General features: G+C 52.9%; 1 protein-coding gene across 1 annotated transcript in view; it reads left to right on the top strand.

Annotated features, from left to right (window-relative positions):
• The first annotated feature begins 2604 nt into the window (after positions 1-2604).
• The window catches only part of LOC103173412 (potassium voltage-gated channel subfamily H member 2-like), a 77841-nt gene continuing 58327 nt past the window's right edge, over positions 2605-22118 (top strand). Inside the window, exons 1-2 of the mRNA XM_042331716.1 lie at positions 2605-2692; positions 12101-12331. Of these exons, the coding sequence (XP_042187650.1) occupies positions 2605-2692; positions 12101-12331 (319 nt within the window). The remainder of the gene's footprint in view (positions 2693-12100; positions 12332-22118) is intronic.

The raw sequence follows: 22118 nt of genomic DNA, 5'->3' as shown, positions 1-22118 counted from the left end.
CACATACACTCCCCCCCACCCACGGCAATGTGTGTGTGTGTGTGTGCGTAAGGGTGAGTGTCAGTCAATTTTACTCTTTCCAGCCTGGATAATAATCCCTCCAAAAACAAATAATAATTTGGTCACTCAATCCACGACTGTTTGTGGGGACCTACTGTGTGCAATTGGCTCCCGTGTTTCGCCCACAAAATACACAGCCACTACACCTTACAGTACATTCTGTGAAGCGTTTGAGACGTCTCGATGACCTGATCAGGCGCTGTATTATTATTATTATTACTACTATTACACTGATCAGAGGCTGTTCTGATAATACAACAATCCTTGCATTTGATATAGCACGTCAACACAGTTACTACACTTTACAGTGAAATCCTGCAAATCACCCTGAAGCGTCTGGAGGATGATTCAAGGCTCCGGGAGGAACACTGACCTTGTGTTTGACGCACAGCCTTTCATGTTGGGATTCATTGTGAAATGTAGTGACTGTGCATTTTGTCGGTGAATGTGGCAGCCAATTTATACGCAGCGACTTCCTGCAAATAGTCGCGAGTGCGCCAGTGATTTTGTTTGTTAGATTCCGTACCGAAAGGGCCTCACGGTTCGGGCTAAACACTTAAGAGAGCGAGACAGAGAATAAGAAGGAGAGCCGCGTGTGGAGCTCTCACACCACACACCGGCAATTGTCAGACAAACCGCACAGCTTCTGAGCTGTGACCCAAATAGAATAAAAGCAGACTCGAGGGGTGGGGTTCGGGGGATTGCTCCCCACATCGCCGGGGGCAGTGTGTAGTCGAGACGCTATCAGCCGCTGACAGTCCCTACACTAACACGAAGTTGCTGCAGGAAAGGTACGGAGCAAAGTCTCTCTGTGATCCGTCTAATTCACAGGTTCCCCAACGCAACTAATATTCCAGACCGCCTGCGGGGCTTCATTCGGATACTCACTGCACAGTCCTGTAATATCTCCTGGGAACTAATAAACACGGCCTCTCACCATCACTCAGGTTGATAACTAAAAAAAACTACATAATAATACACAGCGAGAATACTGATCGCATCTCTCACTGATACTCTGCTGCACTCTCTCACCTCCAAACAGCACACGCACGATGGGGAGAGAGCGGGGAATGGGGTTGGAGTAGAGAGCTCCAGTGGGGGAGTGAGCCCCAGCACAGACACCATGGGGAGAGAGAGAGAGAGCAGGGAATGGGGTTAGAGTAGAGAGCGCCAGTGGGGGAGCGACCCCCAGCACAGACACCATGGGGAGAGAGAGAGCAGGGAATGGGGTAGAGTAGAGAGCGCCAGTGGGGGAGCGAGACTGTGTCAGTGACTGTGTGGGTGAGTGTGTCAGTGAGTGTGTCAGGGCTGGGAGTACGTGTGAAACAAATTTACTGGGATGAGGTTTGATGATGGGCTCAATCTAAAAGCTATTGAAGATTTGGCCTTCGGCTCTGGAGGGAGAGCAGCAACACATCATAAATATTAATAATCTTCTATTTGATGCAGCACCTTATGACGTCAAAATGTCTGAAGGCACTTCACAAAGCTTTTCTGTACAGTGACTGTGTGATTTGTGAGCTAATATGGAAGCCAATTTGCACACAGCAACGATCCAAAAAGTGAGCGAGTGATCGTATCTGGGGATTGTCGGCCCGGACACCGGGAGAGAGAGAGAGAGAGAGAGAGACTCTCCTCTCTTTTCCCGACAGCATCACGGAATCGTCACGGAATCTTTAACGTCCGCCTGAACGGCACAGACAGGGAGTGAGGTTTAACGTCTCATCTGAAGGACGGCGTCTCCGACAATGGTCTTTCTCTCTCTCTCTTCTCTCCCCCCAGCGCTCAGAGACCCCGACCTTTGGCTCGAACCCACCACCCCCTGACCCCAGATGGAAAACAACAGCTTGCACTTAAATAAATCAATAAATCAATGAATGAATGAATGAGTAATCCTCACACCTGACACAGTGCCTGTCATGTCAGGAGGACGTCTCAAAGCCTTCCACAGGATTCACTGTGAAGTGTAGTGACTTTGTGTTTTGTGGAGACGGCGGCAGCCAATTTGCCACTGTGAGATCTCCGCAAACAGTCGAGAATTGGTGATATGTGGGGATTGTTGGCAGGACACCGGGAAAGAGTATTTTGTGAGCAAAACGAGGCAGCCAATTGCGCACAGGAGTGTCCCATAAACAGTTGTGGAGTGAGTGACCAAATTATTTTTTGAGGCATTATTACTCCCTCCTCCCTATGTGGAGTCCTGTAGCTCAGGGGTTCGAGCCCTCGCCTCGCGAGCGAGAGGACCCGGGTTTGATTCCCGGGGCAGGGGCGAAACATTGGGCGAGTTCCCTCACTCCACTCGCCTCTGTTTACCGGCAGTGAGTAGGAACCCGGCCGTTAGTGGATTGGCGGATCGCTTTCCGGGGGGAATAATCCCTTTTTTAAAAAAAATATGGTCACTCAATCCTCGACTGTTTGTGAGCCACTGCTGTGGGCGATTGGCTGCCGCATTTCGCCCACAAAATTTGACTGGGTGACTGGGTTGGTGTCGGTCGATCTCTCTCGCTTGGTTGCGGGTGTGGGGTGGGGGGGGAACAAGATACCATGTCACAGACATTGATTAATGATCACCGGCTGAACCACCTGTGCTGTCTGTACTCTTCTCCACCAATGCCTTTGTCTCTGTGTCAAGGTCAGCTTCTCTCTCTCTCCCTCTCTCCCCCGCGTCTCCTTCACCATCTCTGTCTGAATCTCCTTCTGGTGTCTGTTCTCCGTGTCTCGAAGATTCTCCTCTTCTCTCTCTCTGTCTATCCGTCTTCTCTCTCTCTTTCTCTCTGTCTGTCTCCCAATGCCCCTATTCTCTTTGTTTGTCTCTCTCTCACACGCTCTCTGTCGGTTTCTCTCTCTCCAAGTCCCTTTCTCTGTAAGTATATCTCTCTTTCTCTGTCCCTTTCTCTCTGTCTGTCCGTCTGTCTGTCTATCCCTCTGTCTGTCTGTCTATATGTCTCTCTATGCCGGATTCTGAAAGAGCTCTGCCCTTCCTCTCTCCCCGCACACAGCCCTCCATACAGCCCCTACCAACCACAGCCCCCCGTCACATTTACCCCAAACCCCCACACGCAGCCCCCCGCTCCCCACCCCACTGTGTCCTCCCAAACACACACTGTTTGTATTTTTCTTTTTCAACTATGTGCCTATTTCCCTTTTTAAAATGATCATCTATCTGGTTCTGCTAACAGTTTACATTCCACCTCCTGATCACGCCGTGTGTCTGTCTGTATGTGTATGTGTGTGTGTGCGCAAATGTCTTATGTGCGCGTGTGTGTCTGTGTGAGTGTGAATGTGTCTGTGTATGTGAGCGTGAGTATTTGAGTATGTCTTGAGTGTGAGTGTGTAGGTGTATTGGTGTGTGAGTCAACAACAACTTGCATTTCTATAGCGCCTTCACACGGGGTAGTGTCCTCGAGAGCTCACAGCGTGTGCGTTGGGATAACTGCTGGAGTCTAACCAACTAAACCCACATAATTCATGTTCTGGTTGATATTGATAAGAATGAACTTTGCCTTTGATAGAGAGTTATATTGTCAAAATGTCTCAAAATTATTTCACATGGAATCACTGCCAAGTACAGTCACTGTGTGTTTGTAGGGGAATGTAGCAGCCATTTTGCTTACAGCAATGTCAAACAGCCACGAAATAAGCGAATGATTTTATCTGGAGGATAGTCAGCCAGGATTACCAGGAGTTGAGTAGGAGGATTCCCAAGTCTGCCGATGAACTGTCATCAGCAGTGCCCGGAATACGTGGCCCCTCCTGGCTCAGGAACCGGACTAGAGACCGTCATGGAGGATGGGCTCGATTCTGTCGCCTTGAGCCAGTTCAGCCCCGAAGAGACCCCACTTGGACCTAGAAATCACTTCACTTCTTGGCACCTCCCTACCCCTTTGACCTGCTTAGTCCCCACTTGTCCACCCACCACCTACCCTGGGCTGGCTCTGACCTCCTGCTTGTCCCTCATCACCTCCACTTCACCATTGATGGCCATCCCTTCATCCACTACGCCTCCAAAACTCTGGAACTCTCTCCCTCATTCCCTCCACCTTGCCCCCTCCTTCCTGCCTTCAGATCATGCCCGAAGACCTTCCTCTTTGACCATGCTTACGGTCACCTCCACCCCTCCCACCTGATTGGTGTCAGGCTCCGCCACTGTTAAGCGCTCCGAGATGCTACCCGACTGAAGGGCGCTGGGTCAAAGTTATTATTAATAATAATAATAATCCTTGCATTTGATACAGCACCTGATCACGTCGTCGAGACGTCTCAAAACGCTTCACAGAATATACTGTAAAGTGTAGCAACTGTGTATTTTGTGGGCGAAACGTGGAGGCCAATTGCACACAGCAGCGTCCCCACAAACAGTCGTGGATTGAGTGACCAACTTATTTTTTTTTTCTTGAGGGATTATTATCAGGCGTGTGTGTGGAGTAAGGAAACTTGCCCAAGGTTTCACCCTGCCCGGGAATCAAACTCAGGTCCTCTCGCTTGCGAGGCTCTAACCACTGAGCTACAGGACTCCAAACAGTAAGCCCATTAATAATGGAGACCGCCCTCCCTGTCCTGCGTGTGCTGGGCTCGCTGCCAGGCCGTGTGTCCTGCGTCTGACGGAGAGAAGCCCAGATGCTGCCCTGAGCTGAGAGAAGCTTCAAAAGCTCTTTGATCACAGCTCCCGCCTGAGACGCTGAGGAGACCTGTCACATCTCAGGGGGAAGCCTTCAGGCCAACCTCCCACACAAGGTCCCTGTGACAGCTCTCTGTCACTCTCACTCCCTGGCCTCTCCCCTCCACCCCCTCACTCCCCCTCACACACACACTCACACTCTGTCATGTGAACACAGGAACATAGAAATCTACAGTGTAGGAGGAGGCCATTCAGCCCATCGAGTCCATACCGGCTCACAGAGTGCGGAGATTGCTCTATCCTCACACCCCTTCGAGCCCCTCTTATCTTTCAAGTCCCCGTATACTTCCTTCCGGAAGGCACTCTGTCTTCACCGCTTACTGGTCGGGTGCTCCACATCCCAACTACTCCGTGTGTGAAAAATCTCTCCTAAACTCTCCTTTTGCTCTTATGTCTATCTTATCCCTGTGGCCTCCAGTCACTGACTCCCCGACCAGTGGGAATAGCTTCTCCCCATTCACCCTCTCAACCCCTCATAATGGTGGCCTCCTCTATCAGGCCCCTTCTTCCTTCCCTGCTCCAGTGTAAATAACAGCAACAACTTGCCTTTATATAACGCCCTTCATGCCGGGTAGTGTTCTGGAGCGCTTAACAGTGGCGGAGTCTGACCCCGAGCCGGGGGGAGAGGGAGGATAGAGGTGACTGTAAGCACGATCAAAAATGAAGGTCTTTAGGCAGGATTTGATAATGGGGAGGAGGGGGCAAGACGGAGGGATTGGGGGAGAGAGTTCCAGAGCTTTGGGACTGAAAGCATGGCCGCCAATGGTGGGGTGGAGGGTACCGGTTGAGCAGAGGCGCTGGATGGTGGATTGGGGAGTAAGGAGGTCGGAGAGGGAGGGAGGAACCAGAGAGTGAATGGATTTGAACACGAGAGTGAAGTGGTGAAGTTGATTTGTTCGGTGATGGGGAGCCAATGGAGCCTGGGCCAGAATTGGTGAGATGTGGGTACTGAGTTTGGTCCGGGTCAATATGTGGGCAGCAGAGTTCTGAATGAACTGAATCTTGTGAATGGTGGAGCTAGGGAGACCGGCGAGAAGTGTGTGGGAGTAATCCAAACGGTAGGTGACAAACACATGTACGAGGGATTTGGCTGGATTTGGGGTAAGGATGGTTGGAGACGGGCAATGTGGCGGAGGTGGAAGAAAGTGGTCCTGGTCAGGGACCGGATGTGGGGGAGGAAGAACAGTTAGGGGTTGAACTGGACGCCTAGGTTGCGCACTGGTTTGGTGAGTGTGAGGGAAAGCCCAGGGAGGTTGAGGAGTTCAGATCCGCAGGAGTGAAGACGTTGACGGGAACCAAGGAGTATGGCTTCCGTCTTGTTCATATTCATCTGCAGGAAGTTTACACTCATCCAGGCCTTGATGTCTGCCAGACAAGCTGATAGAACATTGGCGGACCTGGAGTTGGTACTGGAAGAGGCAAAGTAAATTTGTGTGATATCCGCATACATGTGGAAGTTTACCCCGTGTCTGGGATGACATCGCTCAGAGGGAACATATAGATGAGGAAAAGAAAAGGCCAAGGATGGAGCCCTGGGGTACCCCACAGGTGACCGGGTGGGTGCGGGAGGAGATACCATTTGCTGAAATGAAATGAAGGCGGTTGGTTAAGTAGACTAAAACCATGCAAGTGCCGATCCACTAAGATAGATGAGGGAGGAGAGCCGATGGAGGAGGTTGGTGTGGTCGACTGTGTCGAACGTGGCAGAGAGATCCAGAAGGCAGAGGGAGCCCTGGTCACAGATAGAGAGAAGGTCGTTTGGGAGTTTGACAACCGCTGTCTCTGCTGTGGGCAGTGAGGGCGAAAACCCGACTGCAGGGGCTCGAGGAGGGAGCGGAGGGAGAGGTGTGACCCAAGTTGACCTGCAACAATGTGTTCCAGGACTTTGGCAAAGACTTTTATCATAATTAGAAAGTTATCATATAGACAGTGAAACTCCCCTAAGAGTTGTTTCAGGCAGAGACCATAACTTTTAATACAACTTATGCAAAGTCTAAGTAACAAGTAAACTTGTACAAATTGTATATAATAATAATAATAATAATCCTTGCAATCTTTGTAATTCCCCGCTCTCCCCCCCAGTCCTGGTCAGACTGCACTGACTCCTGTCCCAGAGAGGATCCACTTCAAGATCCTCACTCGTATTCAAGTCCCTCCACTCTCTGCACCCCCGACCTCTCTGACCTCCTCTCTCCTCAGCAAAGTACCTGTTGCCTTCGTTCCTCCGGGTCTGGCCTCCTCCTCGTCCCCCGAGTCCTCCGCTCCACCCTCGGCGGCCGTGCCTTCAGCCACTATGCCCCGAGGCTCTGGAACTCCCTTCGCCTCGCTCCCTCCCTTCCTATTTTCAGGTCTCTGCTGAAGACCTTTCTTTTCGACCGAGCGTTTGGTCACCTTCCCCCCTCTCCCCTCCCCCCCCGACTCTCCCCACTCCCCCTCCCCCCTTCTCCCTGGCTCCCCCCTCCCCCTCCCCCTGGCTCCCCCCTCCCCCCCTGGCTCCCCCCCTCCCCCTGGCTCTCCCCCATCCCCCTGGCTCCCCCCTCCCCCTGGCTCCCCCCTCCCCTGGGATCCCACCGAATCCCCCTCCCCCTGGCTGCCCCCCCTCCCCCCGGCTCGGCCCCGGGATCCGTTACTGGTGAAGCGCTCTGAGACGCCGTCCGGTGCGTGGAGGCGCTATATAAATCCAAGTTGTTGTTGTTGTGTCCCACAAACAGTCATAGAGTGGAGCGACCAAATTGTTTTGGGGAATTGTTGGCCAACACACAGGGAAAGTTTCCCCCTGTCCCCATTCCCACCATATCTCTGTGATCTTCCGACCCGACCATTCCCTTTGATCAGCAAACACTTTGCTTATGGGTTCTCCCGCCCCCTCCCACCTGCCCCGCCGTTGCCATTTTGCCCCCTGCGCCTTTCTGAGCGCCATACCCGGAGTCCGCCTGCCTTGCTCGCTCGCTCGCTCGCTCCCCTCCCCTCGTTCAAGACGCATGAGGAGCTAACTCTTTGACCGTGCTTTCGGTCATCATGTCCCTTCCCCACCCATTCCCCCGCACCTCCCTCACCTCCCACCCCAGCTCAGGTGCCCCAGCTGACAGCGTCGAGTGCTTTAAGGCGTCCCTTCCCATATGAAACAGTAGCTGAATCAATATTATGTTATGTTACTGGAAGAGAGAGACACAAAAATATTGCTTCTGTGCCCCGCAGATATTTCTCAAATCTGGTCTGAGTCCCTCAGTAGCCAAAAGGTGGGTCAACGCTGAAAATGAACAGCATTATTTCTTTACCTTTATCCTCTCCGCTTTGAGTGTATAACCCAACAGCAATCAGCCTCCTGGGCAGCTTTTGTCATGTGCAACGTCACTTTCAATGGCCCGTGTTCCTGAGTTCCCACCTACCCTCAGCTCCTGGCAAGACCTTACCTTTCCCCAGGTACTCCTTTCCCTCATTTTTTAAAGCAAAGTGAATCACTTCGCATTTCCCTTTTATTGAACCTCATCTGCCACTTGTCAGCCCTTTTCTCTGTTCTGTTTAAATCTTCTCGCAGTCTCTACCGTCCTCATTGCTATTCACTCTCCTTTGAGTTTTGTATGGTCTGCAAACTTTGATACCTCCCCCCCGTGTGCAAGTCAAAGGCATCGATATAAATAAACAACACCTTTTGATCCTACTCCGAGGGCGAGAGATCGAGGAGATCAGTCGCAGGCCTTTTTATACTTTCCTTTTCAGATGTTTGTCTGATTCCCTATTACTGATTCTACCTTCACTCGGATTCTGAGTGTTCTGTGCCTCATGCCCTCCCGTTCCCACGGCACCCCCACCCCCTCCGACTGTGCTCCCTCTATACTGTCTGTCTTCACTCCCAGATCAGAGTAAAGCTCCTCTACGTTGTTTGTCCACACTCCCAGGTCAGGGTTAGAGACACAGTAAAGCTCTACACTGTGCGTCCACACTCCTGGGGAGAGATAGTGAGAGAGAGAGACAGAGATATAATAATAATAATAATAATAAAACTTGCATTTGATATAGCGCCTTTTCATGTCTGCGACACACAAACTATACTGTAACGTTCAATGACTGTATAGTTTGGGGGAGAAACAAGAGATTTACGCAGACTGTACAGCCTGGAAATAGACCACTCGACCCACCCAGTCCGTGCTGGTGTTTATATACTCCGCACGAGCCTTCACCCACTCCTCCCTCCCACATGTCTCCCTCGTGTGAAAGTCTAGCTTCCTCTTGAATGTATCTACGTTGATCTGACTCCGCCATTGCTTCAGGCAGCGAGTTCCACAACCTCACTATCTCTCTGTGTGAAGTAGCTCGTCCTTTGGCTCCCTGAGCCGCTCTCTTATACTCGTGTCCCCTGGTTACAGGTTCCCCGGCCAGTGGGATCAGCCTATTTATGTTAACATTATCAAACCTTGCTAGAATTTTTAAACACCTCAATTAGATCTCCCCTTAAATATCTCCAGGGAAAAAGGCCCGACCTCTCCAGTCTGTCCTGATAGCAGTAACCCTGGTATCATCCTCATAAAGCTACGCCGTACTCTCTCCATCGCTGTTATATCCTTCCTGTCGTGTGGAGACCAGAACAACAAAAAAAAATTATAATTTGGCCACTCAATCCACGACAGTTTGTGGGACGCTGCTGTGCGCAATTGGCTGCCGGGTTTCGCCCACAAAATACACAGTTCACTACACTTTACAAGAGGCTCTGTGAGACGTCTCGAAGACGTGTTAAGGCTCTATATCAAATGCAAGGATTATTATTATTATTGTATTATTCTAATTGCACACAATACTCCAAATGTTTTGCTCCATTATTTACTCCATTATAAAATGATTTACTCCATTATAAAAGACAAAATACTCCATTATTTTGCTATTCTGTCCTCTGGCTATCCCTCTGGATAGAATATAACACTGACCTGGTGTTGAATTATACCGAACCTTGGTTAGACCACATTTGGAGTAATGTGTGCAAAGCCGTAAGACCACATTAGCTCTTTTATAGCTCACCCCCTGGTTGGGTGCATCTCAGTGTGAGTACTGGTCTCTCTCTCTCTCTCTCTCTGTTGTAATCGTACCACCTCTGCTCCTGGGCACACTTTGCCGTGTACAAATGTTTGCTAACTTCTTGTTTAAATATGCATTAGATCTGCATTGTGAAGCCATCTGCTTAATTGAATCAGCAGCTTTTAAATGTTGTTTATCCTCACGCAAACACACACACACTCACACAGACACGCGCACACATTGACACGTAGTTAAATTTACAGATGGCACCCAGTTGGTAGATCAGTGGAATCAAAGGAGGCAGCAAAGGTCCTACAAAGAGAACTTAGGGTCTCCAATTACCCTCCGATCTCCCTTTTCTTTCCAAGGTCCTGGGACGAGTTCTTGCTTCCCAGCTTTGCTCCTTCAACGAACCTCTCCGATCGGGTTTCCGTGCTGCCCGCACCACAGAAACAGCCTCGGTCAAGTTCACAGACAATATTTTGTCCACCCGTGACCAGGGCTCCCTCTGTCGCCCCTTCCTCTTCGATTTCTCTCTCTGCCGTCTTTGACACTGTCCAACTTTTTTATACATCCCCCGTCAGCTCAGTCTTCAGGATCCTGTCCTCATTACCTTAACTTTCTCATCGTCTCCACTTTATGTCCATAAACAGCTTCTCCTCTTGCCCCCAAACTGTCTCGTGTGGCGTTCCTCAGGGCTGTGACCTCTCCTCTTCAGTATTTACAAGCTCACGACATCAGGTGGAATCTTGTAGCGTATTTGGTCACTCAATCCACGACGCCGGAGTTGTGGGACGGACGCTGTTGTGCGCAATTGGCTGCCGCGTTTCGCCCACAAAAATATGCAGTCAATTTACTTTACAGTGTATCCTGTGAAGCGCTTTGAGACGTCTCATTGATAAACCGTCCACCAGGAAGTGTTGATTCTTTCAAACACCGATTAGATAGTTTTCTTTTAGGAAATAACATGATGGGGTACAGCACATAGGGAGCTCAGGACATTTGGCCGACTGCCAGGACGGTGGAAGGTGAAGTAAATGGACTTTGGGTCTTTTATCGTCTGGAATTTCTTATGTTCTTTGACTTCAAGATCCTCTCACTCTCGTGTTCAAATGCCTTCACTCCCTGACACCTCCCTCCCTCTCCGTCCTCCTCCCTCCCAATCCACCACCCGGTCACCGCCTCCGCTCGACTGGCACCGGCTCCTGCTCGTCCCTCGCGCCCTCCGCCCCCACCATCGGAGGTCGCGCTTTCAGCCACTACGCCCCGAACCTCTGGAACACTCTCCCTCAATCCCTCCGCCTCGACCCCTCTCTCCCCACTTTCAATTCCTGTCTGAAAATCTTCCCCTTTGACCAGTGCTTACGGCCACCTCCCCCCGCGGCTCGGAGTCAGGCTCCGCCACTGTTAAGCGCTCGGAGACGCTGCCCTGTGTGGAGGGCGCTATATAAGTGCAAGTTGTTGTTGTTGTTGTTAAATGTGAGGATGATTTTAATCCTTGGCTGTGAGGCAGAGCCTGAGCTCACACGTCTTCCCGACGTTTCGTGTCATGTAAGATTTTAGTCTTAGTTTAGAAACTGTTCCTTTTGGACGAAAACACAATCGTGCAGCTCAGGGGCATTGCTGAGCTCAGGAGGGGGGTATATTGTCCCCACATTTCCCGGGGTCGGGGGGGGTGGGAGGTGGAGGGGGGAGGGGGGAATGGGACCAGACCCGGTCCATCCAGGTCCCTCTTACATTGAACCTCTACTTGTTGTGCGTCTGTGTATGCTTGCGTGTGTATGTTAGCGTGTGTATGCTTGCGTGTGTATGTTGGCGTGTGTATGCTTGCGTGTGCATGTTGGCGTGTGTATGTTGGCGTGTGTATGTTTGTGTGTGTATGTTTGCGCGTGTATGTTTGCATGTGTCTGTGTGTGTTTGGAGGCTGGGTGCGGAGACGTCAGTTGCCTCCACTGGGGAGTGAGCCCCAGCACAGACACGATGGGGGGAGAGAGAGAGAGAGAGCAGGGAATGGGGTTAGAGAGCTCCAGTGGGGGAGTGAGCACCACAGTCTCTCTCTCTCTCTCTCTCTCTCCCTCCGTCACTCCCTCACTCACTACTTCACTCTCTCTCTCTCCCTCCCCTTCCTCCCCCCTTTCTCACCCTCTCTGTCTCTCTCTCACACTCTCTCCTCTCCCCCCTCTCCCTCTCCGCGCGCACCCCCTCTCCCCCTCCCGCCCCCCCTCTCCCCACTCTGTCTCTCTCTCACACTCTCTCCTCTCCCCCCTCTCCCTTCCGCGCGCACCCCCTCCCCCTCCTGCCCCCCCTCTCTCTCTCTCTCTCTCTCTCTCACACTCTCTCTCTGTCCCTCAGATCGGAAGTTTGTGATCGCCAATGCCCGGGTGGAGAATTGCGCCATTATCTTCTGTAACGATGGTTTTTGTGAGATGTGCGGTTACTCGCGGGCGGAGGTCATGCAGCGCCCGTGTACCTGCGGCTTCCTGCACGGCCCCCGCACGGCCCAGCGCGCCATCCGGCAGCTCCAGCAGGCGCTGCTCGGCTCCGAGGAGCGCAAGGTCCAGCTCGTCTTCTACAGGAAGGAAGGTAGGAGCCGACCGGCTGACAAGATACGCTCTCGCTCGCTCCCTCGGGGGGTCACTGGCCGTGCGTTCCCCCCACCCCCCCAACCCCACCCCACAACCCCCTCCCCCCACGCCCCCCCGCCCCCCTGCCCCCCACCCCACATCCTCCCTCCCCACCTCACATCCCCCCCATCACCCCACCCCCCCTTCCCCCCACCCCCATATCGCACCCCCCCACCCCACCCCCCCCCTCCCCACCCCACTTGTGTCTTAGCTAAAACCTTGCAAAGACCACCAGCTGGTAACCCCTACTGTCTGGAGCACTGGGTGACCACTCCAGCCCAGCGCCGGGGGGGTGGGGGGTGGGGGGGAGAGAGACCACTGTCAGAGACGTCGTCCTTCAGATGAGACGTTAAACCTCACTCCCCGTCTGTGCTCTGTTCAGGCGGACGTTAAGAGAAGGGACTCTCTCTCTCTCTCTCTCTCTCTGTCCCGGTGTCGGGGCCGACACAGGTCGCTGAGAGCCACGGTCTGGGGGAGCTCTGGTACACACTGCCTCAGGTGCAGTGACTGTGGGATATAACATGAGGTGAAGGTGTGTGTGTGTGTGTGTGTGTGAGTGTGTGTGTGAGTGTGTAGAGGGAGAGAGAGAGTGTATTCCATTCGGAGTGTAGATGGGATATGTGGTTTCGATGCTCTTATTTGCGGTGATGGGTTTCACGTGTGTCAGAGACACGATGGCAAAGAGGTAATGATTGTGTTTAAACGTCGGTGAGAGCGAGAGGGTTGCGCTTACACATCTACACGCTCACACTCGCACACTCACACTCGCACACTCACACACTTGCACGCTCACACTCGCACACTCACACACACACACTCACACACTCACACGCTCGCACGCTCGTATGCTCACACACTCACACGCTCACACATTCGCACGCTCACACACTCGCATGGTCACACACTCACACGCTCGTACGCTCACACACTCACACGCTCACACATTCACACACTCGCACGCTCGCACGCTCACACACTCGCATGGTCACACACTCACACGCTCGTACGCTCACACCATCACACGCTCACACATTCACACACTCGCACGCTCGCACGCTCACACACTCGCATGGTCACACACTCACACGCTTGCACTCTCACACACTCACACACTCACACATTCACACACTCGCACGCTCGCACGGTCGCACACTCACTCTCACACACTCACACTCTCGCACGCTCGCACACTCACACTCTCGCACGCTCGCACGGTCACACGCTCACTCTCGGCGGTTGGTTTGTACAGAGCTCAGCCCCGGGTCTCCTCCCTGTGACGCTGCGCTCACAGATGTCCTGAGCAGCAAATCACCTCAGACCATAAACAGCGAAGCTTTATATACTCTCTCTCTCACCCACTGGGCAAAGCCTCTGTGAAAATGGAGCTTCTAAACCAGAGAGAGAGAGAGAGAGAGAGGATGTCAGTCCGACTCAGTGCAAACTCTCCCTCCGCTCCCCTCCCCTCCCTCCCCTCCCTCCCCCACACTCTGTCTCCCCCCCACACCCCCACCCACAACATGAAAGCCGCTGTGTAAATGCAATTTGTTGTTGTTGTTGATGAGTGGACGAGTGAGTGAGTGAGTGAGCGAGTGAATGAGTGAGTGAGTGAGTGAGGGAGGAGTGAGTGAGCGAGTGAATGAGGAGTGAGTGAGCGAGTGAATGAGTGAGTGAGTGAGTGAGTGAGTGAGCGAGTGAGCGAGTGAGTGAATGAGGAGTGAGTGAGCGAGCGAGTGAGCGAGCGAGTGAGCAAGTGAGTGAGCGAGTGACTGAGGGAGGGAGCGAGGGAGGGAGGGAGGGAGTGAGGGAGGGAGGGAGTGAGCAGAATCAGTGTGAAGGAGTTTACTCTGAGGTGTTAATCAGTTCGCGTTAATTATCCACTGAGCTGATTTCTGACATTCGTAAAAACAATATTCCTCGAGTTTCAACGACTCAAAACGCTTCACGGGATTTGCTGTACAGTGTAGTGACTGTGTGTTTTGCGGGTGGAAGGTGGCAGCCGATTTGTTGCGCGTGTGGTTCGCCCGTCAAGGCGCGGAACTATTGGCTGTTCTCAGGTGGTCGTGAATGTGTGCGGAAAGGTGCCTCGATGCGCTTCGTTGGGACACCATCCATCCATTATTCATTCCCAAATACTGTGCGTCCGCTATTAATTAACTCCTCGCCTGAGCCTCGTCCTGACTGTGAGATTAGCTCCGCGCGATCAATAATTTATATCTTCATAATGATTTACGATTCTCTCGTCAACAATTCCATTGGAGTCTCTCTCCGTCTCGCTCTCTATCTTGTTCTCCATCTCTCTGGCTCTCTCTCTCTCTAATTCTCTCACTCTCTATCTTGTTTCTCTCTCTCTCTCTCTCTTTCTTCTACTCTGTTTCACTCTCTATCTCTCGCTCTCTCTCTCTCTCTCTCTCGCTCTGCATCCTATTCTCTCCCTTCCGCTATCACTCCTTTGCTCTCTTTCTCGCTCTGTCGCTCTCTCTCTTGCTCTCTCTCTCTCCCTATCTCTCTCTCTATCTCGATCTGTTCTTCTCTCACCCTCTCGAGGGCGTTCTCCCCTTCTCTCCCTTTCTAACTCTGTTTTGTTGCCAAACACATCGTCTCTGACAATGCGTCTCTCTCTCTCTCTCTGTCTCTCTCTCTCTCTCTCCTGCCCCGAGCACTGGGCTCAGAGCTCAGAGACCCTGACATGTGTGTGGGTGTGTGTGTGTGTGTGTGTGGGTGGGTGTGTGGGTGGGTGGGGGGGGTGTAGGAAGTCTTGGAGAGTGAGCCCACCCCTCGGGTTGGAGCGTAAACAGATTCTTTAATTGGGGTAATTTATACCTTTCAAACAAGAATAATGGGGCTGTTTGGACAAGTGCTCAGGTATCAGTCAGTCAGTCAGTCAGTCAGCCCTGGGAACTCAGCGAAACAACCTGCCCCCAACCCCGCAGCGTCCTGGTGCACAACACACAGTCACTACACCTGCAGAAACATCCCTGGCCCATGCTCTGCTCGCTATGCGTCGTCGTCCCCCCCCCCACCCCCCCCCCCGCACCCCCGTCCTCTCCGCTCCACCATCACTGGTCTTGCATTTACTTCAAACATTTCCAACCTCGATCCCTCCCTCCATTCCTCCTGACCGACAATCGCCGGATACGGTCACTCGCTCACCTCGCGCCTGTTTGTGGGGACGTCGCCGGGTGTGAATTGGCCGCCCGCAAAACACACAGTCACTACACCTTACAGTGCATCCTGTGAAGCACTGCGAGACGCTGTGCCGACGTGGGAGGGAGTGACAAACCTAAGGCCTGTTAATTATCGGCGCCATGAGCGTGTGGGAGGCAGTCAGTCTCCCCGTTTAATAAAACATGTCGCTGTGGGGAGCAGCGAGTTAATTACTGCAGCGCTGCTCTTATCCTGAGCTCGGAAATCATCTCTGATTCTAATGGAGTTCATTCAGGTTCATTCATCACCGCGGCAGCTCCTCACTCGCTCGGCCTCAGCAACTCCAGGGGATTCAAGTCAAAGAGGAGGACGTGCAAACTCTCTCACCCTCAGGTTTATCGACCTACATCTTGAAATTTAAGATCGTTTAAATCTAATTGACCGCCGGCCGGTCACGGTGACGGGTTTCCGTGTGTGTCAGACACCGGCCGGTCACGGTGACGGGTTTCCGTGTGTGTCAGACACCGGCTGATCACGGTGACGGGTTTCCATGTGTGTCAGACACACGGCTGATCACGGTGACGGGTTTCCGTGTGTGTCAGACACCGGCTGGTCACGGTGACGGGTTTCCGTGTGTGTCAGACACCGGCCGGTCACGGTGACGGGTTTCCGTGTGTGTCAGACACCGGCTGATCACGGTGACGGGTTTCCTTGTGTGTCAGACACCGGCTGATCACGGTGACGGGTTTCCGTGTGTGTCAGACACCGGCTGGTCACGGTGACGGGTGTCCGTGTGTGTCAGACACCGGCCGGTCACGGTGACGGGTTTCCGTGTGTGTCAGACACCGGCTGATCACGGTGACGGGTTTCCATGTGTGTCAGACACCGGCTGATCACGGTGACGGGTTTCCGTGTGTGTCAGACACCGGCTGGTCACGGTGACGGGTTTCCGTGTGTGTCAGACACCGGCTGGTCACGGTGACGGGTTTCTGTGTGTGTCAGACACCGGCCGGTCACGGTGACGGGTTTCTGTGTGTGTCAGACACCGGCCGGTCACGGTGACGGGTTTCCGTGTGTGTCAGACACCGGCTGGTCACGGTGACGGGTGTCCGTGTGTGTCAGACACCGGCCGGTCACGGTGACGGGTTTCCGTGTGTGTCAGACACCGGCTGGTCACGGTGACGGGTGTCCGTGTGTGTCAGACACCGGCCGGTCACGGTGACGGGTTTCTGTGTGTGTCAGACACCGGCTGGTCACGGTGACGGGTTTCCGTGTGTGTCAGACACCGGCCGGTCACGGTGACGGGTTTCCGTGTGTGTCAGACACCGGCCGGTCACGGTGACGGGTTTCCGTGTGTGTCAGACACCGGCTGGTCACGGTGACGGGTTTCCGTGTGTGTCAGTCACCGACTGGTGCACGTTTTTGTCTATTTGGTGTATCATTAACAGTCCTGCGGTGCTTTTCTGGGTCTGGTTACCGGGTGTTGTCAGTGATGACCCGAAATTGTTACCGGGTGTGGCTGCCGGTGACTGTTTGGTTATGAATTGTGTGGTTACAGAAGTGATAACAGGGAGTGGATACTGGTGAGGAGTGATGGAGAGGGGGCCACAGAGGGCAGGTTCGTTGCTCAGGTATTTTAGTCTTTCCTCTCAGACAGACAGACACACAGACAGACACACAGACAGACAGAGCGAACGACAGACGGCACAGGATGCAGTTTCTGAAACCAGATCCGGACCCATTGTCAGGCTCATCAATCAGACATGGAACATTCTTGTCTGTCTCGGCCTCTCCATCCTCCCCGGCACTTAATGTTCCCCCAGGATTAATGACACGGGGATTCCAGCGTGAGACTCAATCCGCGCCACTGATAGGGAAGGAGCTCAGACGCTCGCACTCTCCTCCCTCGAGTCAGGAAGTCGTGGGTTCGATCCCCCGCCCCAATATGTCGGGGTCTCTGAGCTCACAGTCCAGGCTGAGGCTCCAGCCCAGCGCCGGGGGGAGAGAGAGAGAGAGAGACCACTGTCAGAGACGTCGTCCTTCAGATGAGACGTTAAACCTCACTCCCCGTCTGTGCTCTGTTCAGGCGGACGTTAAGAGAAGGGAGTTCCTCTCTCTCTCTCTCTCTCTCTCCCGGTGTCGGGGCCGACAATCCCCAAACGCAGTCACTCGCTCACCTCACGGCTGTTTGCGGGGACACGGATGTTGCGCATGTTGGCTGCCGCGTTTCACCCCACAAAACACACAGTCACTACACTTTACGGTGAATCCTGTGAAGCGCTTTGAGAACGCCCTCCCGGCGGGACAAGGCGCTTTTATGATAGAACGTAGAAACACGAGACCTTATAGAGCTGCTAAACTGGACAGGACAGCCACCAGGAAGCATTTCTTTACACGGAGGGGAATTAACGGCTGGGAACGGGGTAAACAGGAAGGGGGTCGAGGCTGGGACCCTGGGAACTCGTTTAAGAACCAGTTGGACGTTATGTTAAGGGGGACGGGCGGGCGGGGAGTCTGAGTGGAGATCAGATGGGCTACAAGGGCTTAATTTATTTACTCTTTCCCTCGTTCCCTCTCTCTTTCTGTCTCCTATTCTCTCTCTATCATTCTTTCTCTTACTCTTATCTCTGTCAATCGCTCCGGGTCTCTGCCCCTACGTGAAGGGCGCTATATAAGTGCAAGACGTTGCTGCTGTTGTTGTCTCTCTGTGTCTCTGTCATTGCCTCTATCTCTCTTTCTGTCTCGGTTTCTCTGCCTCTCTCACTCTCATGTAGTCTCTCTCTCTCTCTCTGAGCCTCTCTCCATCACACTCTTTCTCTAAGTCTCTGTCTCCGTCTCTCTCTCTCTCTCTCTCTTTGTTTTTCTCGCAGTCTCTCCCTCAGCCATACACACACGAGTGGGGAGTGGGTGTTACTGGGGGGGGAGTTGGGGGACTTGCCCCAGTACCACTCTTGTGAAGCTTGACGTGCCCCAGAGATGGAGCTGCTGGTGAAGGAGTTGATGAGGATTTGCTGCCATCTCCTGATGTCTCAGCACAGTGCAGCTTTTTAGGCTAAAATCCCCACAAATTGCTGACATCTGGGTCTGGGGATCAATAATAATATAATAATAGTCCTGGGATTTGATACAGAGCCTTATCACACCTTCGAGACGTCTCAATGCGCTTCGCAGGATATACAGTAATAATAATTATAATAATAATTTGGACACTCAATCCACGGCTGTTTGTGGGGACGCTGCTGCGCGCAATTGGCTGCCGCGTTTCACCCTCAAAATGCACAGTCACTACACTTTACAGTGGATCCTGTGAAGCGCTTTGAGACGTCTCGAAGACGCGATAAGACGCCGTATCAAAAAACACAAGGATTGTTACCGTAAAGTGACTTGACTGCGTATTTGTGTGGGATAAAGTGGGTGGTGAGATTGACGCCGTAGCCTTGCTCTGTGAGCCGATGGATGCAGGCTTGATGGGCTGAATGGCCTCCTTCTGCGCTGTAGATTTCATACAGCGCCTGCCTCATCATTTGGGCTGGGGGCGGGGGAGAATGTCTCAAAGCATTTCACAGGGTAGACTCTAAAGTGTAGTGACTGTGTGTTCTGTGGGTGAACACAGCAGCCGATTTGCTCACAGCGACGTCCCCACAAGCAGTGAACGAGTGATTTTATCTGGGGAATGGTCGGTCAGCCACGAGGTCAGCTTCTCGGGATATTTTAACGTCCGCCTGAACAGGGCATAGACGGGGAGTGAGGTTTAACGTCTCATCTGAAGGACGACGTCTCTGACAATGGTCTCTCTCTCTCTCCCCCCCCCAGTGCTGGGCTGGAGCCTCAGCCTGGACTGTGAGCTGGTGATGGGCTGAGGAGCTGTGCGTTCACTCCTAGTTGTCCACATTCCCCTCATGTCACAGGCACCGACAGAGGAGAAACTCTCCTGAAACTCTCCTTCTCTCTCGGTCCCTGTCTCTCTCTTTTTTTCTCTGTCTCACTCTCTTACTCTCTCTCTCTCTCTCACTGTCTCTCTATCTGTCTCTCTCCCACTGCCCATATCCTCACCTGCCCCACACTCTGTTCCCCAACACCCCAGTCGTCACCAGGCTCCACTGACTCCTCGTTGCAGAACGGATTGATTTCAACACCCTCACTCGTCTACAAACCCCTTCACCCCCGGCACCTCCCTACCTCTCCCACACGGTTGGCTCTGACCTCCTGCTTGTCTCTCACTCCCTCCTGTCCACCATTAGCCGCCTTACTCTCAGCCATGACTCCCCGAAACTCTGGAGCTCTCTCCCTCAATCCCTCCGCCTTGTCCCCTCTCACACCTGAAGACCTTCCTCTTCGACCGTGCTTACAGTCACCCCCCGGCTCAGAGTCAGCCACTGTTAAGTGCTCCAAGTCGCTGCCACAAGCGAAGGAACCTGTATAAATACAAGTTGTTGTTGTCTCTCTCTTTCTCTCTGACCCTCTTTCTCTCACTGTCTCACTTGCTCTCTTCCCTCTCATTCTGGCTCCGGGTCCTGACCAGGAGGGGCCGCAGTGTCCCGGGGCACTCACTGCTGATGGCAGCACAGCCCGGCCCGGCTCATCAGCAGGACCTGGAAGGGCCGACCAGTCACTGGGGGCCGGGAATCCTCCCCCTCAGCTCCTGGTAACCCCACAGCCAAAGCCCTAACTAACGGGGAGGGGGGGGTCCTGGTTGAATTCTGTCGTTCAATTGGTGCCGGACGTGCACTTACCACATGTTGCAGTAAGTGGCGCCACTCTACCATCTGGCAGTCGTGTGTCTATGGTCATACGGTGTCTGACACATGCGGAAACCCTTCGCTGTGATCAGCCATGTATGTCTGCACCTACACATGGGAATCTCCCTGTGTCTGACATAGAATGCGCTCTCTCTCTCTCTCTCTCTCTCTCTCTCTCTCCCCTTCCCTGGAGGGATGTACCCCGTTTACCTAATTCCGGAGAGTATTAGGCGCAGGTTGGCGAGAGCCAAGACTTGGGGGGGCCCCAGAGTGTGCGTTGGGGTAACTGCTGGAGTGTAACCCGCTATAGAGTCTATCCACTCTCCTCTGCACTGTCTCTAGGACATGAGCAGCTCTCATGTTATGATGACCAGAGCTGGACACTGTCCTCTAGAGTGTGAGCTGACCAAAGCCTTGACCAGTTGGCCTCCTCCCGTATATCTTTGACTGAGCTCTGGCTCTCGCTGCGTCACAAATTCACTCAGAATTCCCCTCCCCTCCCGGGAGCAGCTTGTATAAGGTCTCGTCGCATTACCGTCCTGACCCTGATGGTGAGATTATAATAATGATCCTTGCAATTGATATCGCTCCTTGTTGCATCGTTGACACCTCAAAGCGCTTCACAGGATGCACTGTAAAATGTAGTGACTGTGCATTTTGTGGGCGAAATGCGGGAGCCGATTGCGCACAGCAACGTCCCCACAAACAGCCGTGGATTGAAGTGACCAATTTCATTCGGGGGATTGTCAGTCAGGACACCGAGCGAGAGAGAGAGAGAGAGAGAGAGAAACTCCCTCCTCTTTTCCCGACAGCGCCTCAGGATCTTTAACGTCCGCCTGAACAGGGCACAGACGGGAGGTTTAACGCCTCATCCTAAAGGATGGCGTCTCTCTCAGCCTCTGCCAGCAATGGAAGGATAGAAGGGTTAATGTCCCTCTGTTACTCGGCCTGGCCTCTGGCAGCTGGAGGGATTATCACTGTTACAAGTGGGAGATCTTTAATGCTTCTGTCATCCTCGCTCTCATTCCATAAGCTTAGAGCTTAATCCTTTCTGCTCTCTCTCACACTCTCTCTCTGCATCTCTCTCTCTCTCTCTCTCTCTCTCTCGCTCTTTTCCATCTCTCATTCCCTACCATCTCTCTCTCTCTCTCTTTCTCCTGTCTCTCTGTATCCCGGCTCTTGCTGCATCTCTCTCCCTCTCCATCTTTTTCTCTCTCTCCCGTCCGTGAGGGTGGGGGTGTCGGGTTCGATCAGGGTTCCCGTGCCTTCAGATGAGACGTTAAACCTCACTCTACGTCTGTGTCCCGTTCAGGCGGTCGTTAAAGATGCCGCGACACTGTCGGGAAAAGAGAAGGGAGTTTCTCTCTCTCTCTTTCCCGGTGTCCGGGCCGACAATCCCCAGATACAGTCACTCGCTCACTTCACGGCTGTTTGTGAGTCATTGTTGTACATACAATGGCTCTATTGCCTACAAAATACACAGTCACTACACTTGATAGTAACTCACTGTGAAGTTTATTGAGACGTTTCAACATATAAGGCTCACAAGGTCACAACACTGGGATCAGCCTCACTGCTCTCCTCTGTCTCTAACCCTGGGATCAGCCTCACTGCTCTCCTCTGTCTCTAACCCTGGGATCAGCCTCACTGCTCTCCTCTGTCTCTAACCCTGGGATCAGCCTCACTGCTCTCCTCTGTCTCTAACCCTGGGATCAGCCTCACTGCTCTCCTCTGTCTCTAACCCTGGGATCAGCCTCACTGCTCTCCTCTGTCTCTAACCCTGGGATCAGCCTCACTGCTCTCCTCTGTCTCTAACCCTGGGATCAGCCTCACTGCTCTCCTCTGTCTCTAACCCTGGGATCA

Source organism: Callorhinchus milii, unplaced genomic scaffold (genome assembly GCF_018977255.1).
Source record: "Callorhinchus milii isolate IMCB2004 unplaced genomic scaffold, IMCB_Cmil_1.0 Scaffold2, whole genome shotgun sequence".
NCBI classification, from domain to species: domain Eukaryota; kingdom Metazoa; phylum Chordata; class Chondrichthyes; order Chimaeriformes; family Callorhinchidae; genus Callorhinchus; species Callorhinchus milii.
Note: the sequence above shows the minus strand (reverse complement) of the source record. Positions and strands in the feature narration are given on the sequence as shown.